General features: G+C 46.1%; 1 protein-coding gene across 50 annotated transcripts in view; it reads right to left on the reverse strand.

Moving 5' to 3' along the window:
- Positions 1-254: 254 nt before the first annotated feature.
- CELF4 (CUGBP Elav-like family member 4) overlaps positions 255-25,682 on the reverse strand; it is an 833,225-nt gene continuing 807,797 nt past the window's right edge. For all 50 annotated transcript variants that reach the window (XM_026649294.1, XM_024196884.2, XM_024196869.2 and 47 more), the window contains one exon: positions 255-382. In XM_026649294.1, coding sequence (XP_026505079.1) covers positions 255-382 — 128 coding nt within the window. The remainder of the gene's footprint in view (positions 383-25,682) is intronic.

Below are 25,682 nucleotides of genomic sequence, written 5' to 3' on the forward strand. Positions count from 1 at the left end.
CGTCCCACATTTAGCCTCTTCCTGCCTCTCTTTCTACCAAAGTGCGCACACAACCAGTTCCTATTGTGTGTGTGTGTGTGTGTGTGTGGTGGTGTGGCTCTAGCCAGAGATCTAGTAGAAAAGATAGAAGCCAGAGAGCCGCAGAACTAATCTTTAGGGTCCACAACACAGACTCTGTACGACAACGAGTGACGTCCCCTCCCCCGTGCAGTTACCTGTGCTAGTCATGTGTATCCAGCGGTTCCCACAACTCTTCAGTAGGGGCGGTTAGCGTCCTTCGGCCTCTTCAGCTGCACCTTCAGCCTCTTCATGCCAATCTGGAAACCATTCATCGCCTGGATGGCAGCCTGGGCACTGGCGGGGTTGTCAAAACTCACAAACCCTGTCAAAACACGAGGCAAGGCGGGGGGTTTAACGAACTGAAGGGGGCTGCAGAACTACATGCAAGACCACTTAGAATGAACATGGGGTGGGGGCGAGGAAAGGCTTGGGGAGGTGGGTGGGAGGGAGGGTGAGGGGAAGATGGTTGCCAATGGGGTGGGTTGTTACAGATCACAGTGTCGGATCCGAAAGCAGTTCCAGACATTACACCACACAGCGTTCAGGGTCCTGAGTGTCCCCAGGGTCCCCAGCATTAATGTATGCAGCTCTGAGGCCAGGCCAGCTCTAAGTGCGAGTTGGCACTTGTCATGAGTCATTTTCAAGGCACTTATTCTGTGTGTCTCTCTCCCAAAGCTGGGGTAAATCCGCTTCTACCACCCTTGATGTTTCCCTCTTATCTTCTCTGCAGCGCCTTCTCCTCTCCCCGCTGCATTTATGAATGCGGGAACTTGATCTATCCATAACGACTTGCTTATAATGGCAAATTAAATATGGGGGAAACCCAATGACCTTCCCATGCCAACCTGAGCTGGCTCATACCCTAGAACATCTGCACTAAAAACTTGAACAGTTACCACTTGAAGTGAAGGAGCAGCTCCATTAACTGCTAGCAGTAGCGGACTCTTATTCATACTTTTGAGGGAGGCAAACACCCACACTTCCCTAATGGGGTTACATGCATAGCTCCGGTTACTTTGCCCGGCATCTAGACAGCATTGTGCTTTGCAAGCAGGCATGTAGAGCTCGCTGGGATGCGATCACCCTTAGTGACTGGACATGTAAATGGGGCAATTATAAGAGGCTAAGGGGACCACTTTGGGACCAGACGAGCGAGGGCAGGTCAGTTCCCAGCATGTTGAGACAGAGTCCGAGTGGAGATGCAGCTAGCACAAGTCCATGGTGTGCTCGAGCAGCCGGCTTAGTTTGCATACTTGGAACTGAGTCTTATTTATTATTTTTTAATGGCGGAGAGCAGAGCTTGTCATCGTGGCCTCGCCCCCCCAATGGCTGGAAACCATTATAACGACACGGATGGTAATGGGATTAGCTACTTCTTGGGGTCCTACTTTAGATCTAGCAATAGAAACCTCTGCTTCTGAAGATTGCTGGGAGTTCTGCCCTCCCTTCCGGGTGTGCATTTAGCTGGTGACTGTGGTGTCCGGAGAAGCATGAGGCCACTGCAACATGCAAGAAACGCCCCTCATGCTCCAGCAGTGAGCAGCCTCATGTGATGACCACCTCCCTCAGGTCTGTGCATGGATGCTGTGGAACAACAGCCCTGTGCTTCAGACAAAACCTTTTAGCCCTCTATGGTCATCCTCCTACACAGGGCTCTGGCAGCACAAACCATCCCCCAGAGTCCAGGGTTTGCTGATAAACAGGGTGAGCAAAGAGGCAGTTTTAGAACCCCAAAAGCTAAGGGTGAGTCCTTGCTGACAGACACATGCCTGCCCCTGACAATGGAATGGAACGTGGTTCCCAGCCCTGCACCTCCATGTGCTCAGAGTCCTCATCAGTGTCTCATCTCTGATCTAATCCCGGGTTATCAGCAAGTCTCACACGCTACAGGACTGAGTTCTTTCACGAATCACACACAGACGCACACACACAAACCAGTCTTAAACCCGCACGCTCTGCCTTTGGCTGTTAATGCAGCCCTGTGAGAGACCGGGAAACGAATGAAGTTAAGGGTTACATCAAGGTCAGATGATATCCCAAGTGAGTGTGGTAGTCACATCTTCAAGTGGTAATGCTGGGTCAGCACATGGAAGTAACCTGGGCTCCCTTCCCCTGCACCGAAGTCAGTAACCAGGTCTTTGTGGAGTTGTCCTTAGAGCACAGCACAGATGAGGGGGTTCTGGTATTGCAGTGGTGAAGATGGGAGCAAAGACCTTTGCTTGCCCCACATGCTAGGTCTCATTTTCTTGACAGAAAACTGGAGCGCGATGGTAGGTGAAACTCATGAAAGAGTCAATCAGATCTTGGATGTTGTTAGATAACAATTATCCTGCCCCTGGGCTCATGGATCAGCCAATAAGAGGTCTGATAATGTGATGATCCTAGGTTGTGTTTGATTGGTTGACTGACTTGTCACTCAATAGGGTCCTGATCGTGCTGCCAATGAAGGAGCTAGCAAAGCTCCCATGGACTTCAGTGGAGCAGGAGCAGGCCCTGGGAGCTCCAGTGGGTGTATTTCCCAAGATCCCTAAGTTGAAATTGCTATTCACCTGGCCCATGTCTTTGAATGCAGCTCTTAATAAGAGCTGTTTCCCCCACAACTCTCTTCTAGACTCTCAATGCTCTTACTCCAGACAGGAGAAGAACATGCCTCATTCAGAGATGGGCTGGTTTCAGCGGGGTAACTACCAACAGTCATGTGTTGACCTACCTCTGAATGTGGGGTTCCATCCCCCCAGCTGCCTCCCTTGCAAAATACTGTGTGCCCACGGTTTCCATAGCGCAGGACCCATCTGTCTAGGACTTACATCATGATGTTACAGGGGTGCTAATTAGTGGATGTCGGGTTGGGCACTCCTGAAGGTGGTGCCACAAGTGGGAACTTAAACGCTCAAAGACAAGGACCTCCAGCTGCGTGTCGGCAAGATGCTTATTGTGCTGCTTTTCTACAGAGGCAGTGGGATTTGTTTTGCACCAGTACATCTATGCTAGGGCTTTACACTGGGGTGACGACACTGATGTAGTTACTCCACTGACAGTTTCTCTCATCTGGACAAGCTCAAAGACTTATAATGGTGCTACTAAGTCATAGCTTTTACGGGAGACTTCTAAGGGTGACTGTTCTGTGTGACACCACCCGGAATACCAAACTATAACAGGTGGCACTTCCAAAGATGATAGAAAAGGTGGTCACCCACCATGTTGCAGAGAGAGCTTAGGGAAGAAGAGCAGGGAGAGGTACCTGGATGTTCTTTGGTACTGGGTATGTACCCAGGGCCACGCTTAGGTTCTTTAGAATGTCCTTTTTTCAGACTTCTTTCATCATGGCACGAAAAATGCTCTGCTAGCCAGCAGCTGGTGTGGTATTTCCCAGGAGTGGAGAGCCAGTGTCTCCAGTCTGAAGGTGATCGTTTTGGCCGTGAGTGGCCTGATGTGCTCTGATACACTCAGCTCTACACACCCTGTATTATTTCTGGGGGATGCTTTGCAGGCTGGTAAGGCAGTTACCCGGACTCCAAATAGCAGAGATGCTCTGGTTCAACCTGAAAACTGAGAGGCCACAGTGCTAGGCAATCGATGGTTAGACAGCAGTGACTACAGTGTCAAATCCTTTTCTCTTTTCGGGTCAGATGCCTGCTAGTGGATTAGATAACTTCCACATAAGTGCCATTTTTCTTCTAAGGAGACTTTGCAAGCAGGGTAAAGATAATGAGGAACATTTTGCTCTCCATTATTCAAGGGTGAATCTAGAGTAACTCCACCAACTTCAGCAGATCTACTCCAGTTTTATACTGGCATCACTAAGAGGAGAATTTGGCACAAAAAGACGACAAACATTTTACTGAATGTCTTTAATTCCGGGGTCTTCTGCTATTGACTTTAAAGCACAACTTTAATGCACCACCCATTCTGGTAACACCCCCTATTTTTAACATCTCCCCTGCATTGTGGTCTCCACTCTTGAAGGACAAAGAAAGAGAGGGAGAGGTTAAAAAGCTTAAAGCAGTTTCTGTGCATCAGTTAATTAATAATCAGAGAAATATATGTACCAGTCTGTAGATGGTTGGTAGGAGGACAGGATTTTGTGATAAATCTATTTTATGTTTTTTTCAGGGATTATGTAAAAAGGCTGCTCTAATAAATGATTTACCAAGGTAGTGAAGGATCAAGAAATTTGCCAGGACTGCAGCTCAGGGCGTTTAATCTCCCTTGTTCGGCACTTCTTCTTAGCATATGTGCAACGTGCCTCAAGTGGCACGTGACCAGGATTCATCACCGAATTTGGTCCGCTGGTTGGATCATTAGCTTGGCCCAGGCTGGGTACTGACGGGGAGTGCGATGTGAACGCAGATCCATGTCTCCCTGTTCTGCACTGCACTTCCAAAAAGTTGTCAACTACAAAGTCCATGGCTTCTCCTGACCCACCTCTCCCTCCCTGACTGTGACATGAACAGTGGGCAGCAACAAGGACAGAATAACGGGGAGCTGGATTTTCCCAATTCCCCATTTCTTCCCCGGCTGCTGCTTCAGGCTGCAGAAAGCTGTGACTCTTAGGCGCTCTCAGGGCACAGCATGCCTTTCCCACCACAGAAACATGGTCTTGGATGGGTTGCGTCACCGTGGGGTGCTAAGAAGGTTGCTCCCTGACGGCTCTTCCATTTAAACCACCCCAGATGGGGAGTGGGGAGAATGGGGAAGAGCAGATCACATGTCTACATCAGAGGTGTACTTGAAGGCTGCTTGGCACCCCAAAACACTTCAGCCTTGATCCTGCAGGTCCTTGCGAATTGCTGACAAGCACCAGAGTAGATGGTGGCCATGTGTGGGCATGAGTTAGGCTAAACATTCAGCCCAGTCCTCAGGGATTGTACGGTAAGTCTCAAAGTCTTGTGTGCCCACTGCCTTAGTGGCAGGGTGCAAGGAGAATGGGTGGTGTGGGGAGATACAGCCTCAGGTCTAATCATCAACCTGCAAATGGGCCTCTTGCCTACCTATAGCCACTCCTAGGTTTCACTCCTTCTACTAGTCTGGAATATCATGACGGCCAACGCAGCAGGATCTCTTCAGCACGTGTCCTCTGGGCTTCCTGCTCAGCACAGGCTTGGTGACTGCACACGGCAGGATCAAGTCCAACATGTATGTTGCCATGCAAACAATGAGACATCACTCAGTTGCTATTAGAGATAGGCCCAAGCCGAAACCAGTCCCATTGCTCGAGATCTCAGCAGAGAAGCTGAGGATGGAATGGATATGGAGAGTGACTGAACTCATGCCTACCAATGAACCTTCCAGGACATAGTTGTAACATTGTCAGGGTGACATTTGGGGTGGCACGGGGGAAGGGGGGTGACACTTGTACTTTTCATTGCTCAAGCTGTCTGTTGTGTGGCTAAGAGAGGACTTCAGTCTCCTGGGTTTGGCACTCTTGTCACCCACACTAAATTCGCTTCAATGAGCTGAGTGGGAAAGAAAAATACAGAACATATCCACTCTCTCAGCAGAGCCGATTCCTTCAGCGTGGATAACTTCCAGGAGGTTTCTGCGGTTCTTTGTAAGCGTATCGCTCCAGGGATGGCCGCTCCCTTAAGACCTTCACTTTCTCGCACTCTGTAGGCAGGAACTCAAGTGATTTCTGGAGCGTGATTGTGTCACCTTAATATTTCCAACAAAGAGAAACAGGAAGGTAAAATGAGAACCGAAGTTGTGAAGGAAACGTACTGCAAGGGCCCATGCTACCCTGGCTGAGGAATGGACTGGATTTCTTAGCAGGCCTTTCCCATCTTCATTTACTGTTATTCCTGGGCTTGTCATACTGATGAGCCAATGACCACTGTTTGTCCTTTTTTCCTTCCAGCGCTGGAAGCATCTTCCATCAGCAGATGCAAGTTCTGCACATACTACCACTGAGCTGGGCACTGCCAAGAATTGAATCCAAGTCTGGGCGGCTCGGGAAATAGCCTGTTGTCCTTAATTTCTTGGTGCTGGGATGGCCTCTGGAGGAAAGCGTAGTCACAATGTACTGTTGGGATGGCGGCCGGAAAGCAGCAGCCCTTAGCTGTTCTCTGTCAGAAGAACATCTTGTGTCTAAGAAATTGTTTATCTCACGGTTAAAAGTGCTTTAAAAACCAAACCATGAATGAGTCACTATAAAAAAATAGTGAACCCCAATTTAATTTACATCCCTTTGTTTTCTGTGTATCACAACCAAGCGTTTTTAAGAACTCTGTGTGCAGAGATGGAGACAGCAGCCTTTCGCCTCAGATCAAAGTGGTTTTAGACTGAAAGCACATGGCTGCACTTTGTGCGTGGGGAAAAAAATGTCACCCTCCTGTTCTCCAGCTCCATGCTCTTTCTTTCCCAAGTAGTGTCCCTGTTTCGTCATGGGGTGGCCCATGACCTTGGTGGCACTTCTCTTCACTCCAGTCCCCTGTTGAATACGTTCTGACTTTTCCCATGTGACACCAGTGGCTAACTTGAACTGGCTGAGTCCAGCTAAAGTCAAAAGCTATTTGAGTTGAAATAATGCCCAATATGTAGATAATTCATCCCACTCACTTTTCTGACAGCCACGCCAGAAAACAATGGTTGTTAACTTGTTGTAGGTGGTTGTCAGAAGTAAATGGGAACTGGAATCTTTTGTTCCCTTTCCCGCTCCCTAATAATATGTTTGATTCACAGGTGAGGAGGTAGCAGCCTCAATGGAAGTGGGAAGCAACTCTGGTAGTTGAGGAAGGTTTGGGATTGGATATTTAATCACAGTAGCACCTAGATACCCCAACTGAGACCAGGGCCTCACTCTGCGGGATGCTGTACATACCTGTAATCATAAACAGTCCCCTGCCCCCAAGGGCTTACAGTCTAAATAGACAAGACAGACTGTCACACAGTGGCAATGTGACTTGCCCAACAGCATACAGCAAGCCAGCGACAGAACCAGGAACACAACCCAGGTCTCCTGACCATGCATCCCATAACCAAAGCTCCTCTGTCGGTCAATAGAAAAAATACAATAGTTTGTTGGAGGGTCCCACGCTAAATTCCTTCCACCAGTGCTACATCGATGGCACCATCTAGATGACTAAAAGCATAGAGCTACCATAGTCAGGACTGTTCAAATAGTGTTCTACATCAATCCTAGATGACCAAACGACCACTCTCTCCGCCACTGAGCAGAGGCACATCTATTGTCCTTCTACTGGAATACTCACAGGAAACCCACACTCAGAAACCTTGCAGCTTCAACTCACACAGCTGAATCATGAGGTCCAACTGTTGTATAGTTCATCAGCACAGAATGACGACCACAGTCCAGACAAGTACTTTTGTTTAGAAAAAAACCCCAGATAGTCACATCATTTATTGTTTTGATTTTTGCGGTTCTTCCCTTTCGCTGCTTCCTTCCTTTCTCCCTTTCATTTGTTGTCTTCATGTTCTACATCTGACCAGACCGTAACCTCGTTACAGTGGCCCAAATTTCAGAAGTGGCGAGTGGTTTTGGGTGCTCAACTTAAGACACCTGACAAGCGCCTGATTTTCACAAAGATGCTGAGCCATTGAAAAATCAGGCCACTTTTCCGTCTCTTAAGCTGGGCCTGCAGCAAAATGAGGCAATGAAAAATCACTAGTCACTTTTGAAAAATTAGGCCTGTGTATTTATTGAGGGTCTATCGTGTACCATCCAAAAGGTATGGCTGAATGTTATTTATTGATAATGAATTAAGAATAATAAGGAAAGATATAAATAGGCTGCCATTCCATGTGTCTAGATTTGCTCTGAGCAAATAATAGGTCAGGGGTCAAGGAAACTAGATGTAAAAAATAAGGGAGGGTTAAGGACAGTGCATGGCTACTGGCTATTGCGTACCTTCCCCTGACCCGGGTGGAGGGTGGATTGAGCCAGCTGCACAAGGACTTTTAAAACTGCAGGCAAAAATGTGCATGCAATTGGGTGCTTTATTTGCACATGCAATTAACATCACGGAATGCATGATTTGTGTATATTGCACACGCAAGTGGCCTATTGGACACATAACTGCCCATTTACATGGGCAACTGCCTGACTTGTCCACGCTGTGGTGGTAATTGCACATGAAAATTAGGCGCTCTCTTTTAAAAACATAATAACCAATGTCATGCTGACCGTGCCAGTGTTAACTAGAGCCAGTTCCCCACCACTCAGTGAAGGGGAGACCCAGAGAAGCATATCTCCTGCACTGTCGGGGCTGGCACAGGTAGCAGGACAGATGTATTACCCTACCTATCTTAAGTCCTTATATGGCCCCCATTACTCTAGTATCTGAGAACCTCACGATTGTCATTGTATTATCCGCACAGCACCCCCTTGAAGGAGGAAAGTGCAGTTATCCTCATGTTACGTATGAGGAACTGAGGGTACAGAGAGCAACTAAGTGACTTGCCCAAGGTCACACAGGAAGTCTGTGGCAAAGCAGGGAAATGAACCAGGGTAACACTCCAACCACTGGACCATCCTTCCATCACTGGCCCTCTGCTGCATCTCTGCAAGTCCACCTGGATTTCAGGAGATCCATGGGTTTAGGGGGATAAACCCCAGGGGCAGAGCACATCAATCTTTGCCTGCCCACAGAATCATTAGGTGGGCTCTCCCTGCAGTACAAACTCAGGGAGTTCCCCGTGCCCTGCATCAGAAAACCCTGCTTAGGGGACAATGTGTCCTGAGTGAAGATATACTGCTCCTAACACACTGACAGCTCTTTACAAAAAGTAAATAATAATGAAGACTAATAACATGCAATTGTCTGGCTGCTGGCCCACCTACTGGGGAAAAAGTGCATTGCTTTGCCCTTGGTCTGTCTCAGAACGTGCCTTACTTTGATTGCTAAAGCCACCAAATTGTGAGGCACCAAAGTGGGAAGAATTTTCTGTCGGGGAGGAAATCGTCTGCCTCAATACAGCTTCTCGTGTCGGTGTCGGAGCCTGCTCCCCTGCAGCCTGTCCCCTCCGCCTCCGCATTACCTCAGCCCCTTTCATGTCTCATCTCTTCTATTTACTGGTGCCCCTTAATTTCTCTCTGCCCTCGTTTATTAGTCCTATCGATGAATGGAGGTTTTCATTTAATTATTCTGCAAGGTCTTTACCCGGCCATGTTCCTTAAACCATGCGCTAGTTGCTGTCTTGCAATTTTTTAGCACTGTAAAGAATTTCAGGATACACTTTATATGAAAGTAGCTCTATAATGTACATGTGTATTTGAAGGTATTGTATTATAATGTGATTTATGGCTACTGAAATCCTCAGTAATGGAGTATGTCTGAAGACCAAGGACATCATTTCGGCTATTTTCCAGTGTCTAATGGAGTTGGATGACTTTTGGAATATTTAACCTTGTGCTGGAGTTTTACCATCTCTTGGTGCAATAGATATATAGATAAGAAATATTTCTGCTCTGCATTTGGAAAGAAGCAGGATGATGTATTCATATCTTAAAGTGATAATGAAATACATCTCTATTCCATCTGTTACTAGGAAGGATGTACAGCAACAATTAAAGTTAAACATGTTTAAATCTGCAGGACCAGAGAATTTTCATCCAAGAGTATTAAAAGAAGTGGCCAAGGAGTTCTCTGAACCATTAACTTTGATTTTTAACAAATCTTGGTACACTGGGGAAGTTTCAGAGGACTGAGAAAAAGCTAATGTTGTGACAAGTTTTAAAAAGTATAACAGGACGACGTAGGAAACTAAAGGCTGGTTAGCTGGACACTGATATGGGGCAATATTATGTAAAGGCTGATATGGAATGCAGTCAGTAAAGAATGAAAAGATAATAGCATAATTAATGCCAATCAACCCAGTTTTATGGAAAACAGATCTTCTCAAACAAACTCTATTTTTTTTCATGAGATCACAAGTCTGGTTGATAAAGGTAACTGTATTGACATAATACACGTAGATTTCTGTAAGGCATTAGTCCCACATGACATTCTGATAAAAAATAGCACTATAGAAAGTCAATGCCGCCTATATTAAAGAGACAACTAACGGGGCATGTTAGAGGGCTTTCCCTTCACTCTCTCCCCTGGTTCTTGTCACGCAGACAGAGAGCAAAAGACCAGAAGTCCGAAGTGCAGGCAATGCGATGTTTATTGGGGTTTAGTTCCAAGCAAACATATTCTGAAGCCCTTCACACCAGTCGGGCTTATCTTTATACGCCGATAGAGTTTTCCCCTTCCCTTCTCCCAACTACAGTTCTATACGCCAATAGAACCCCCTAGCTCCACACACCGAGGGAGCTCCCTCTTCCCAGTGTTCTCTTCCCAGCGCTGATGCCGTAGAGCATTTACCCTTGTCCACCTTCCCAGCTCTGATGCTGCAGAGCCTTGCCTGTGTCCCTGTTCCTCATTCCCCTATTCCCAGTCCTCCATTTTCCCATTCCCATTCTCATTCCTCTTCCCACTCCCATTCCTCCTCATTGACAGGCCCAAATATACTCGCAATGCACGCCCCTAGTCACACCCCTTATAACTTATGGTCATGTTCCGTTCTGGAAGGTCGTGAGTTGGGGTCTTCATCCCACCTCTTTTGTACCCCATGGGAGGGGTAAGGAGTGAGGTTGTGCTCTGGTCAGGGGCAGGCATTTCTCTGGTCTTCTAGTGTTTTACCTCCCTCCCCAATCCCCCCCAACTTGCCCCTCCCAATTGGTTGCCTGACCTTCCTTTCAGATAAGGAGTTGAGGCAGTCGTCAAGTGTGCGCTCATATATTACATTCCCACCATGCCCAGTAACACTTTAACTGCTCTATCCCATATCTCTTCCCATTGTACGGAAAGCCCCATCTGGTTGTGGGAAATGCAACACACAGTGTCTTTGTTCATTGTTATTCACACATATTAGTATAAGACATGGGTAGGCAACCTATGGCACTGATTTTCAGTGGCACTCACACTGCCCGGGTCCTGGCCACCGGTCTGGAGGGGGCGGGGGGGGGCTCTGCATTTTAATTTAATTTTAAATGAATCTTCTTAAACATTTTAAAAACCTTATTTACTTTACATACAACAATAGTTAATTATATATTATAGACTTATAGAAAGAGACCTTCTAAAAACGTTAAAATATATGACTGGCACGCAAAACCTTAAATTAGAGTGAATAAATGAAGACTCGGCACACCACTTCTGAAAGGTTGCCGACCCCTGGTATAAGATATAAAAGTATCAAAAAGTCAAACCCAAAATTCTATTGCAGGTTGACAAACAATCCTATATGCTAACAGGGCATATGATAGAGGTCTATAAAGTCACGAATGGTGTGGAGAAAGTGAACAGGGAAGCATTATTTACCCCTTCACATAACACAAGAACCAGGAGTCACCCAATTAAATTAAAAGGCAGTAGATTTAAAACAAACATAAGGAAGTACTTCCTTACACAACACACAGTCAACCTGCAGAACTCATTGCCATGGGATGTTGTGAAGGCCAAAAGTGTTAACAGGGTGAACAAAAGAACTAGATAAGTTCCTGGAGGATAGGTCCATCAATGGCTATTGGCCAAGATAGTCAGGGACAAAACCCATGTTCTGGGTGTCCTTAAACTTCTGACTGCCAGAAGCTGGTATTGGACGACAGGGGATGGATCACTTAATAATTACCATGTTCTTGTCTTCCCTCTGAAGCATCTGGCACCAGCCACTGCTGAAAGACAGGATACTGAACTAGATGGACACTTGATCTGACCTAGTATGGCCATTCTTACGTTCTTCTTATTAAAACCCAGTTAACCGAGAGACCACAAAAAGTAATTGTAAATGAGGAATTGCCATCCAATAAAGGTGTTTGTAGTAGGGTCCTGAAAGGATCTATTCTAGGCCCAATCCTATTCAATACCTTTATCGATGATCTGGAAAAAAATATAAAATCAATGCTGGTGAAATTTGCAGATGACAAAAATTGGTGGAGCGGTAAATAATGATGGGGACAGGTGAGCTATAAAGGCCAATCTGGATCGCTTGGTAAGGTATGTGCCATTTGAACAATATGCATTTGAACACAGCCAAATTCAAGGTCATACATCTAGGAACAAAGAGCGTCGGTCACACTTATAAAGTGAGGGACTGTATCCAGGAAAGCAGTGATTCTGAAAAAAGACTTAAGATGCACAATCTATTTATTTTATCCAAGGAAAGGTTAAGAGGGAGTTGCCCACAGTCTACAAGCACCTACATGGGGAAGAGATTTCTAATAGTGGAAGCCTACTCCAATGCTTGGAAGCTGAAGTTAGACAAATTTGGACTACAAATGAGGCACAATTTCATAACCATGAGGGTAATTATCCATTGGAACAACTTATCTCAGGATGCGGTGGCATCTCGATCACTTGAAGTCTTTGTCTTTCCGAAAGGTATGCTATGGCTCAAACAGAGGTTATGGGTCGGATATAGAAAATATTGATTTTTTTTGGCTTATTGAGTTCTTTTGTCAGACTTGATGATCAAAATGGTCCCTTTTGCCTGACACTCAGTCTATCTGCCTGTCTATCATTCATTCAGATACAGCACATGGTCACGGAGGTATCTAGCATAATAGCTCTTGCCTATTGATGTGGCATAAGTTGGTGTAGTATTCATGGTGTCACTGACAACTGATGTCAATGCCTCAGAACAGAAGGTCCTAACGTGTGGGCTGGGGACCACTGTGGCTTGTCACATGATAATGGCTCTTCATCTTGTTGCAGATGAGACAGATAGGAAGGGGAGCCTGAATGAGGAGTAAAAATAGACAGTGTGATTAACTTTCTTCAAAAGGTCAAAATGCTTAGTGCACAAGGGGGGGGGGGGCTAAAATTGGATGAACATCTTCCTAATGTCACTTTCCCATGTCTGCAATTGCTCTGGTTGCCACATGGACACAGTGTGATCACAAAATAGAGGGGAAGTGGTCCCTGCAGAGTAGATGTTCACCAGGCACTCTCTCTAAGAAGTGGTCCTGTTAGGAAGAAGTTGGAGAACCCTGCTTGTGGCAGATGACCTGAATTTTGATGGTACAAGTGAGGAGGAATTTTTCCTCCTACAGCATCTTATTCTTCTCTTTCAGGACAAACTCTGCTATGTTGGAACTGAGAGCTTGGCAAGTAGGAGAAGCCATTCAGACTCATGTTCAAGTCTTGAGGTTTGGATTCAACACTGGAACAGAACCTGAACATTCACTAAATTTGGGCATGTTCAGATTACAGAGCAAGCCCTCAGCTGTGAAGTTTGGATACAGGGTTCTTGGTCAGGATCATCTTGAATATAACAAGAAACAGAAGAACTAGAAACCTGATATGGAGGATTATAACAAAGAGGTCTCATCCTAGCTGTGGTGTTCAGATTACCAACATTCCCCCTACCCCTGACTAATATGCATGTTTGCATTGAACATGGAGCATCACATGGTTCAGCATGCCCAAGATACCTGATGTCTAGTGCCCTTCTCTGAGAAAACTCACCAATCAGGAATCATTTATGCTCACAAGAGAGCAGGTTGGTGGTTCCTGTGGAGGTCCAAGTCTATACTCATATCAGTCTATACTAAGATCAACAGAGGGAGTTGGACTTGCTATCTGAAAGCATGGCTCTTCTGCGGGTCTTTTCACGAGCTGTGGCTAGCGCTTGAGGCTGTGATTCAACAAACTGCTCAAAATGTGCGTGAATCCACCCTTCTTCAGCAAAGCATTTTGGCAAAAGGCTAACTTTAATGTGAATGGGATGTAAGCACATGCTTAAAATTAAGGCTGTGCATAAGGGCTTTGCCGAATCCATGGCTGAGTTTGCTTTGTAGGAGTAGCGTAATATTATCAAGATGCCAATAGCTGCTGTAACTCCCACCACCTGTCTTCATCCTCCCGATCAAACTCCTAGCTTCACCTTCATCTATGCCACTGTTAGTTTCTCACCAGTGCTACTGGATTTCTGGATAATTGGAGAAGAGTCTAAATAAGATCATCATCATTTCCATGTCCAAACAGATCAATAGGCCATCTATATTGTCTCTGTCAATGGCCAGTACTGGACCCAGTGCACCAAATCACAATAATGGTGCACCCAAAAGTGCAATAAGATACCAAGGGGTGGGGCAGTGCTTCCTGATTAATAAATAAAATGAATTAATAAACAATAGCAAGAAAACATGAACTAAGGATGCAGTAAGGCCTAGGTTAAAAAATGGTGTCTAGTTTTCACTGGCTCCTTAATGCTCCAGAGAGACTCTTAAATAGTTTGTGGGCATTAAAAAGCCAGTGAAAAATAAACAAATTCCCGTCATACTGCTACACTAGATGCTGATCACTGGCTATCTGAAAGCTCCCCATTGTTATCCTATTGCCTTGTGCTTCATTACTGCCAGGTTGAGGCAGCTCTTAATAAATGGATTAAAAGACTCGAAGCTGCTTGTGGGGGGTAGTCTAAAAGTTTTTGCTCAGAAGCTAGAAATATTGATTAATAGCTTTCCGTGAAACTTTCCAGCCCAATAAATAATTCTACATGTAGGTCACTGTGTGAAACACAGCAATTAATGCTAACAGCGTAATTGATGAGAAAAAAAATCCCTGTAACATGTAATGAACCGTTAAAAAATTAAAAAAGATCTTGGTTTTGGGATCAAGAGGTTCTCTATTGGCACTGAACTTCATTTAGTACCAATGGGAAAGATGGGAAGAGGGGAACAAACAGAACCCCAAATGGAAAAGTCCCCAAATAATCCACACCGATCCCTGATCCAACCTGCTGTAGTTAGATTCCATCCTTTTAGTGCTGATTGATACCCCCTCTGCTCTCAAAGAGCTGCAATGGACAGAAAGATGATCTGTTTACTTCTTCCATAGTGAACGTCAACTGAATCTTAACTTCTCTTATGTCATAACATAGCTGCGGATACACATACATGGATCAGACAATCATGTGCTGTCCACAAATGTCTCCTGTGTGATAAAGCCTGAATACCAGCGGTGTCCGTGCTCCCAGGACCTGCTCAAAAGCCCATTGCAGTCAATGGGCATCTATCCGTTGCAGTGGGCTTTGGGTCAGATCATTGGTGACAGACTGGGAATATGTTCGTTTGTTGTGCCTTTTAAACATAAATATTTTCTTAGACCCAGAGCCAAGGACAGCGGAAACACCACTGGGCAAAGAGACGTATAGGATGCTCTCTTTGCTCAAAATGTTGATACTTAGTACCTGGGGAACGTACTGTGTCTATTGATAGTATAGCATAGAGATTCTGCTCCAAGGGGACGGAATGGAGATGACCTTTAGGGGGATTCCATAAGAGGCACCGAAAGTCCCCTAACGCTCTCTGGAATTGGGTGGCAGAATGGTATATGGGGTTCTAGGGAACTTCATCCACAACATGACTAATAATTATCACCTATGTAAATAAATATATGGAGATATACCTATCTCATAGAACTGGAAGGGACCCTGAAAGGTCATTGAGTCCAGCCCCCTGCCTTCACTAGCAGGACCAAGTACTGATTTTGCCCCAGATCCCTAAGTGGCCCCCTCAAGGATTAAACTCACAATCCTGGGTTTAGCAGGCCAATGCTCAAACCACCGAGCTATCCCTCCCCCTTATGCACCCATATATGATGTAATTAGTCAAATCAGGATCACTTGACCAAAACCTAGATTAGTCCTATTGCCCCAGAGCTAGTCAGTTGTGGCAGCTATTGACTGGCGAGCAGGTGATAGAAACAGGGTCCTCTTTCCTCTCTCTTTTTGTAATGATAAACACACCTGTTTATCTAAGGGCTAAGGTTCTAAGGGCCAGATCCTCAGCTTTTATTGTCTTCAGTAGTGCTAGGCCAATTTACGCCAGTAGAGGATCTCGTCCTAACTGTATACGGAGAAATACTGGCCAGTAGGCAATAATGCCTTTAACTCAAGGCTATAGCCACTGGTCACAATTGTGAGGTAACAGCCTTCCACGAAAACACTCACATTCCGAGAACAAGGCTGGAGCAAAATACTTTGTTTTGCAAGTTTTAAAAAAAATCCGTCAGCCATTTCTTTAAGAATCTTTAAGAAGTTCTTCACAGTCTGCTTTGGTCTTAACTATCTTGAGCAGTTTAGTATCGTCTGCAAACTTTGCCACCTCACTTTTTATCCCTTTCTCCAGATCGTTTATGAATAAGTTGAATAGGATTGGTCCTAGGACTGACCCTTGGGGAACACCACTAGTTACCCCTCTCCATTCTGAGAATTTACCATTTATTCCTACTCATAGAGAATGACAACCTACAGTGACTCTGTTAGCTCAAGTAGCAGAGATCTATGTGGAGAATCTAAAGCGTTCCAACGCTGCTTATGAACCAAGTGGGTGTTGTAACAGGGTTGCCACCCACCTCTCCCTAGCACCTCCTTTCTCTGGCTAATATGCCTGCAGTCACAGCCTTTTCATGGGACAGCCCCATTTGGTCGGCTGGGTATGAGCCTGCTTTTGGATTTAGTTCTTTCAATGGAGGCCCCCCCCCCGGCCAATGGTTCTCTTGGAGGGTCTTCAGCAACTCAGCACTCTGGCTGAGCTGTATACGCTGTCCTCCCTTCAAGGGTATACAGTCCCACATTCTTATCACAGCCCCAGAATGGGGCCTTAGCTCTTAGGCTTCTTCCCAGAGGCCCTGCCTTCTTCAACCACCCAGCCGGGGCCCATCTTGGTACCCTCACCTGGTGTCCTTTTCACCAGCCCTCCCTGGGCTCAGTCTGTAACCAGACCAGCAGGGCCCACCTCGGTACCCTCGTCTGGTCTGGCCAGGCTCTGTGCTCAGTTCCCTGGGCTCAGTTTGCCTGCACTAACCTTTCATGGTCCTGCTGCTATTCTATCCAGCCAACCAGGCATCTGGTCTTTGACAGCCTTCCCTGGGCTCAGTTCTGTCTGGTGAGCTCTCTGTCGTGTCGTGTCTTGTCCATGGTCCTGCTGTTTGTCTAGCCAGCTAGACACCCAGTCCTCCCTTGTTGAGCTCTACACAGTAATTGAAGTCTCTGCTCTGCTGCTTACCTTTTATCTGGCCATTCTGGCCCCTTATTGGTCTCTCCAGCAGCCCCTCTGATTGGCCACTCCTCTGCAGCCACTCTAGTGCTTGGAGGACTTTTCGCTGCTCTATTCTGGCGCAGGGTGACGCAGGCCCAGGGGGCCTCCAGACCTAGTCTGCCCTGCCACAGGTGTCAATAGGATGCCGCATGATGGAGTTTCTGTTTTTTTCAGTTTGCTTTTTTAAAAAAACTAGGAAATCACACACACCCTCCATTAAAAGAACAGTAAGGTTGCAAAGTCAAGCACTCCAAATTCAGGAAATGCCAGAGTTAAGGTTTGGTTCCCTTGTTTGTATGCAGTATGATACGGTGTTTAATTACATGATCACATATTAGTTTTGATTCATTCAGGGCACACAAAGGACCAGCTCTGTGAATGAATTAGGATTGTGTAGTGAAGGAGACTCCGGCCTGTAGGAAGTTGGAAGATGTGTAGTGAATGAGGCAGGGGACTGCAGGAAGAGAAAAGAAGGTCTCAAGGCAATGTCACCCTGGAGAACTGGAATCTATCCTTGCCTCTGGCAGAGTTCCTGTGTGATTCTGGGTAAGTCACTTAAACCAGACTTTTCACAGGTTGTCACTAATCATTTAGTTCCTCATTTTCTGGGTGCCCAACCTGGGGCCCTGGGGTCCAATTTGCAGATGTGCTGAGCATTCACAACTGCAACTGAAGTCAATGGGAGCTGTGCTTTGAACACATGAAGTGCTATATAATGCTAAGGACTCTGAAAAATGAGGCCCTAGGCACCCGAAATTGGGCATTCAAAATTGGTGGATATTTTTGAACACATGAAGTGCCTCAGTTCCTCGTGTGTAAAAAGAGGAGGAAATCCCCTCGCTTCACAGAGGTGTTGTGGAGATACATTCATTAATGTTCGTGAAGCAATCAGATCCTGTAGTGATGGGGGCCACAGAAAAGCCCATGAGGAAATTAAGAGTTTTGTCTTCAGAGCAGGGTTCGAATAGTGGGCAGTTAATGAGGCCGAGGGCCTCACAGTGAACAATAAGGATAAAACCAAGTATTGAATAGCTGCTCATTAACTGAGCACCGACCCTCCTCTGCATGGAATGAAACGGGGGTTCTGTGGAAAAACCTCTTTTTTACATTAGTTGTTCTAACGCGGGAATTTTTGTTATCCACATAAATGATCAATCCCTTTTTTGACTTTCCCTGAATTCCTGTGGCTCCATGTGGCTATGAGTCCCCTAGTGCCGTGGCTCTCAATCTATCCAGACAACTGTCCCCCTTTCAGGCGTCTGATTTGTCCTGCGTACCCCCAAGTTTCATCTCACTTAAAAACTACTTGCTTACAAAAATCAGATATAAAAATACAAAAGTGTCACAGCCCATTATTACTGGAAAATTGCTGACTTTCTCATTTTTACCATATAATTATAAAATAAAACAATTGGAATATAAATATTGTACTTACATTTCAGTGTATAGTATATAGAGCAGTATAAACAAGTCATTGTCAGTATGAAATTTTAGTTTGTCCTGACTTCGCTACTGCTTTTTATGTAGCCTGTTGTAAAACTAGTCAAATATCTAGATGAGTTGATGTACCCCCTGGAAGACCTCTGCGTACCCCCAGGGGTACATGTACCCCTGCTTGAGAACCACCGCCTTAGTGTAATAACATATTAAGTGAAAACATTTTTAAGGTATGTGTGTATATACATGTGTATGTATCTGCGTGTGCACAAATATATACATGGCATCTACAGTTATTTTGTCTATGGATTTTACATATAGATTAACGTGTCTGTCATTTGTCTGTCTAGACAGAGATAGAAACAGACAAAGAGAAATAGATTGTTTGGGTATTCTTTTTTAATAAATTCTTAAACTACACAAGAAAGAAAATGTATTGGCTTATAGTGTATAGATTTTCCTTAACAGGAGTTATTGGGGAAAGGTAGAGCTGTCCCTTTAACTGGGGAGCTGCAAACAGCTGTTCCTTGTGCATACATGCTTGCTTGGTCTGAAAGTTTTGGTAAGTCAGTGCATAACTGACAGTTAGATTTATCTCCCCAATAAGCAATCAACATTATAATAAAGGAAAAATGCTTTCAATGCACCTTTGAGAGTGCATCAGAAATTAATCTAAACATCACATTAATTATAGTTTGTAAATGAATAGTGGCTCACAGCCCTAACACTTCTACTGCTTCTCTCCCTACTCACCCCCTCCCTCCGAAACCTCCCCTGACCAACTGCAATGGCTGTGGGTGTCAGTGGGGTACAATACGTTTTCCGTGCATCTCTCTCATTCACGCAGTCCACAGTCCACTCCCTATCAGCTGGAGGGCGTTCAAAGTGCACCACAACCTAGTGCTCTGGGATGAATTCAAATTTTGAGCGGGTGACAAAAAAATCCTCCTCAGCGCTGACCTGCAAGATCTTTCCCTTCAAAGCTGCTGGTGCTGCATTTCCGCAGGCTTGTGTCACCCGCTGCATCCTGCATTTCATGCTCTGACATCAGACTCATTCCTTTCCCTTCGGTCCCCTTTGGCAGGCCCCTGAGCCCCTCTCAGAGCATTCTGTTCCTGCCTCGCCTTGTTTACTGCCTTCCATAAAACAGGTCTCATGGGCACCCTGCCTCTGAGCATCCATGACATTCTTCCATCTGGCCAGGGCGTCACATGAGGCGCACCTTGCTCAGCGGGGCTGTCTGCTGACTCCCCGGCCTACATTTTCATGACGTGTCCTGTCATTCTAGGTGTCTTGATTTTGGGGATCTGACGTGACATGCTGAGAAGCTGATCTGCAGAGGCGCTTGGCACTTGCAACTCCTGCTAATGTCAGCTGGAGCAGTGGGCGCTCAGCTGCCCTGAAAATCAGGCCTGAAGCGTCTCAGGTTGGAGGTTCAAACTCCAACGTGCCCCAGAGGAGTGGGTGCTTATACATGTAAGCCCACAGGCAGCGGCACAACGAGAATTTTCCTAAGGAGGGGAGCCCAGGTGACCAGCCAAGTAGCTGAGGACACAGCATGTGCTTCATCCCCAATTTCCCTGTTGGCGGGATCCTGCTTTATGCATGTGTTATATTCTGAGAGGCGTCTCTGTGTGTATGGGATTGTCTTGCCCCCTCTTCACCTTGCCAAATGTGTCCTTGCCGAGCTGCCATCTCTCCTTCCAGAGGGGGCCCAGAAGCGGAAGAGGTGGAGGAGACAGCGTGAGGAGATGGTGGCCCAGGGTTTTGGGATGCGAGGAGCTGGGTCTGGGACCTCTCTCCCCACTTCTCCCACCAGAGGGATCAGGACCGTGAATTTGTAGTGGCATCAGTTTGTGGCAAAGCAGGGGTGGGTTGGGGTCCCTGGGCCCCCACCTTCATTAGGTCCCTGCCCATAGGCACTCTGATTCCCTGTTGGCCTGGGAGTCTGGTCAGGACCTGAACTTGGATCACCTGTGCAGCAAAAGCCCAGTCTGCTGACACTGGGAGGTTTGGGCTAAAGAGAGAAGGGACGAGAGGGGGGGGATGGGACTTTACCAATGAAATCTGAAAGCAAGTTAGAATATTGCTAATAATACTCAGCAGCCAAGCAGTACTCTGCTTCCCAAGTGCTTTCCAGTATCGGCCTCGCGTATGGGAACGGGGCAGGGGAGTCATTTCACATGTGTGGGACCTGAGGAGAGGTGAAGTGACTCGCCCAAGCCGGTGGGGGTGGGGGGATGAGAAGTCGCCATTCCCCTAGACCGCACTGCCTGTGCGAGCTCTCAATTTCCTTTGTCAGTATGTGCAGGCAGAGCTGGATTCTGCTTAAACGGAGAGCCTGGGTGGAGGGACAGTGTGAGCAGGTGCTGAGCAAGATTTTTCCACGCAGCTCTGCCCCTGTTGTTCCAATCCTAGGTCTCATGGAGCTCTGCCAATGTGCGTCAGTCCTGACCTACAATGCCCCCGTTCTGGGGCCCCACATAGTTCTGCTAGCGCACCCCGCATCTTGATATGCTGCCCTCACTGCTATTTCGGTTCTGGCCCTTCCAATTACTCTGCTGAAACTTTGCCAATACATCTCAGCCATGCCCTGCATCTCCCCCTGCTGTTCCAGCCCTGGTTCCACCCCACAACGCTGCAATAACATTTTGTAAATAGAACCACTGAATTATAGGATCATAGAACTGGAAGGGACCTCGAGAGGTCATCTAGTCCAGTCCCCTGCACTCATAGCAGGACTAAGTATTATCTAGACCATCCCTGACAGGTGATTGTCTAACCTGCTCTTAAATAATATACTAGCACTTAGCACCCCTCAAACTGTCCCCTGGGATCCAGCGCCTCTTGTTCTCACCTTTAACTCCCTTTCTCTCCTTTATCTTTAACTGATCTCTTTCCTCTGGCTACTTTCCATCTGCTCACAAACCTGCTCCAGTATCTCTTAAGCCACCCCCTCTTGTCTGCTTATCATCTTGCGGCCTTCCCTTTTCTCCCAGGTCTTCCAGAATGCTGTCCACTCCCTTCTCCTCCGGCTCTTTCCTTGATCCCCTGCAATCTGGCGTGCACCACCTCCACTCCTCCAAAACTGTTCTCACCAGTCACCTATGACAGATGCGATTTTCCTAGATACAGCAAGCAGCACATCACTGTTCTTACTCTCCTTGTTTTCTCTGGTACCTTCAACATAGCCAATCAATCTCATCTCCTTTGCTTTCTCTCCTCTTTTGGCATCCATGATTCTGTGTGCTCCTGGTCTGCCTCCCACCTCGCTGACTTGGTCCTTCCGTATTTCCACTGATGGCTTCATCCTCCTCCCCTGCTCCAGAAATTGGATTTCCATCTGCAATCCCATCCTCTCCTCTCCTCTCCTCATCAGCTCCCATAGTTTCAGGGAAGGGGTTCAAAGAAAAGCTACAAGGATGATTCATGGCATGGAAAACATGCCTTAAAACGATAAACTAAAGGAGCTTTACCTATCTAGAGATGGTGCAGATATGCGGTAAAATTTTCAAATGCACCTAAGTGACGTGGACCCATTTTCAAAAGCAACTTAGGGCCCTGGAGCCTACATTTCATTGACTTTCAATGAGACTTGAGTTCACTTTTGACAAGAGGACTAAGGTTCCTACATCACTTAGGGACTTTTGAATCTAGCAGACAAAGGCATAATAAGATCCAATGTGTGGAAATGGAAGCCACCAAATTTCAAATTGGAAATAAGAGGCAGATGTTTAACAGTGAGGGTGACTGACCACTGAAACAGATTACCAAGGGATGTGATGGATTCCATCAAATGAAGGCTGGATGTCTTTGTAAATTATATGCTTCAGTTCGACCACAAGATGGGCTACTCACAGGAATCACTTGGTGAGATTTTCAGGCCTGTGTTTTACAGAGGGTCAGACAAGATGGTCATAATGGTCCCTTTACAATCTAGGAAACTTTCACAATGCATTATCAAACCCACAAAACTCATTGCCAGAGGATACTGAATTTAAGATTCAATACAGCATTAGCCACTCCTATGGATAATAACAGACTCCATCGATATATAGAATAGAATAAAAATGGATAGAGATAAACCCTCATATTTCAGAGCACAAGTCTACACCTAACTTCTTTGGGGCAGGGACTGTCTTTTTGTCCTGCGTTTGTACAGCGCCTAGCACAGTGAGGTCCTGGGCCATGAATGGGACTCCTAGGCACTACAGAAATACAAATAAATAATAACAGAAAGGCCTTAGGAGTGTCCGGCACAGGCCATTATCAGAGGCAGGCTACTGGACAAGATGGATCCCTGGTTGGACCTGCTATGGCAGTTCATACGTTCCTCGTTTGTCCGTGTCTTATTTTACACCCCAAAATACGAATGCTTTCTTTGTTGCTCCATCCGTATCCATTGTCATGTCTTCCTCATTAATATTGCCAAAAACTATCAGTTTTTCACGGTCTCCACTGCTAAAACATTCATCTAGAACGTGGCCATCTCTCAATTTTGTTATTGTAACCTCCTCGTCTGTGCACTGAAGGAGGCAGGAGTTCTGTGCAACAAATAGCATGTCATCATGTAATTAAGGGCTGTATCATAACACACACACACACAAGATGTTTAATCAATGTAGTCAGTCTTTTTATCCTTCAATGGTTGTGCCACCACATACTTTGAGAAGATGTCATACACTACCGTCAAATACTGATTTCTAGCTGATGTTTCTGGCAGTGGATATTCCAAGTCAATCTGTATGAATTCCCAGGGCTTACTGGGTTGGGGCATTTCCCCTAAAGGAGTTCCTCTTCTTGCTGGCAGTTTCCTTTCTTGACCGGTAAGACAGTAAAGAATCCAGTCCTTAACTTCTGCAGTCATGCCCAATCAAAAACATCTGTCACATACCCAGCTCAGTGTCTTCCCTGGTGGCCTGCCACTTTGTTATCATGAAGACACTGCAGTGCCATTCTCTATAATCTTGCTGGCAAGACAATCCTGTTACTTTCATACACTAGCAAGTTGGCAGTCAGATCAATGGATAATTGTTCCTGAACGGTGTTGAATCTCCCCAGTGTGGATCTCCTTCAGTAGATCTGTTGGCACCCGGAACACAACTCGGGTTCCTTGGACTGTTCTTGCCAGTTGTTCTCACAAGAGCAGGCTGAGTCTATTCTCACTGCCCTCACCCAGCTGAGAGCATCCGCAACCACACTTTGCTTGCCAGGCTTATGGTGCTTGGTGAACGTTTATTCAGACAGTTTGCAAATCCACTTCCCCAGGTGTCTTTCTGGGTGGTGCTTCATAAGGAGCCATTACACAGCACGGTGATTTGTGTACACTGTGAATTCTGTACCTAGTAACTAGGGATGATAGGCCTCAAGGCCTCTGCGTTAGCCAGACACTCCAGTTCTGCAGCTGAATACTTGGTTTCCCTCTTATATAACCTGTGACCTCCACAAGCTTCCAGTCTGCACCTACCAAGCTCATCAATTTGTTCCAGTGCAAATTTGATAGCAGCCTTTGAGGCATCACAGGTTATCATGAATGGCTGGGACACATCTGGGAATTTAAGCACAGCATAGTGAAGAAGTCCTTCCTTCAGTGACTCAAATGCTTTCTAGTATTCGTCTGTCCAGACAAAATTGCCTTTTTTTTTTTTTTTTTTTTACAAATCTCTTGAAGAATCTGCAGTGAACTACAAACCACTGTATGTCCTCCAAGTCTGTAGGAACCTTCCAGTCCTTTATAACATTCAGGTCCTGAGACTGGAGCTCCAACCCGTTCTCACTGACTATATGTCCTAGGAAAGTGATGCGACTCCTTGCAAACTGACATTGGTTTCCTGCCCATTTAAATCCTGACTCCTTAAAAAGCTTTAGAACCCTTTCCACTCCTACCAGAGGTTCCTCCTGTGTTTTATGGACACAAATGAAGTCATCAGGGCCTCCCAGAGGATTCAGGGGGCCTGGGGCAAAGCAATTCGGGGGCCCCTTCCATAAAAAAAAAGTTGCAATACTATAGAATACTATATTCTCGGGGGGGCCCTGCGGGGCCCAGGGCCTGGGGCAAATTGCCCCACTTGCCCCCCCTCTGGGCAGCCCTGGAAGTCATCTAAATATGTGGGGATGTCTTCAATTCTCAAAATTTGGGTTGGGTGATTTACTACCCTCTGAAACATGCCTGGCACCTCCATGCATCCAAAAGACATTCTGCAGAATTGAAACAGTTCATAGGGTGTCACAACGGCAGTTTTTTTCTTCATCCTCAAGTGTCAGTTTAATCTGATGGTATCCAGATATCACATCAAAACTACTACAATATTTTTCTCCTAACATTTTACCTAGTGGGTCTGCTATGTGCAGATGTGGGTAGCTATCTGGAACCATCTGTGTATTAAGTCTCCTGTAGTCAGTGCATATCCTCAAGTCTCCGTTTGGCTTTTTCACAGTTACAACTGTCAGGCTATCCTCCAGCATGCAAATTTAGCTTCTCTTTCGCTGTGGCCTGATACACCAGGGGAATCCAATCTGGGGGCTACCTCACAGGAACACTCTCTGGCCTCAGCACAATCTGATGTTGCACCCCATCAGATCTGCCAAGTTCGTCATTATTCCTGGAAGAGCAGCTGTTCTAATTGCTTACTTTAATTGCCTTCTATGGCTGCTTCTGTCAAGTCAATTCCCAGCTCTTTTACTGATTGGGCTGCTTCACAGCTCTTGATCTCTGTCCCTCTGAAAGGCTTTGAGACACCAGTTACACTCTCCCCATGGTCTGATTTTTCACTAATTGAACTTCCTGGTCAGTCACATTAATTGGTCTTACTCCAGAACTCCCTCTTTGGTCCAGCTTGAAACAGAGCTCTGCTACACAGCCATCCTGACGCATATTTCTAGCTTCAAACACTCCTATAGGTTCACCACAGCAGTCCTTTATCCTTAGGGGTATTATTACATGATGACCCCGCTTCACCACAAATTTATTCTGAGAGACCACCGGGAGCAGTTCATCTCTGTCATCCTGAAGGCATGGCGGAGACACCTCTAAGGCCCCAAAAGTTGCTCCCCAGCATCCACACTTCCTCCTACTCATCTCCTGCAGGAGTATGTGAATATTGTCCAGGGACAAGTGTGTTCTACTGACACCTGTGACAGG

Source organism: Terrapene carolina, unplaced genomic scaffold (assembly GCF_002925995.2).
Source record: "Terrapene carolina triunguis isolate 2854851 unplaced genomic scaffold, T_m_triunguis-2.0 Scaffold69, whole genome shotgun sequence".
Lineage (NCBI taxonomy): Eukaryota > Metazoa > Chordata > Testudines > Emydidae > Terrapene > Terrapene triunguis.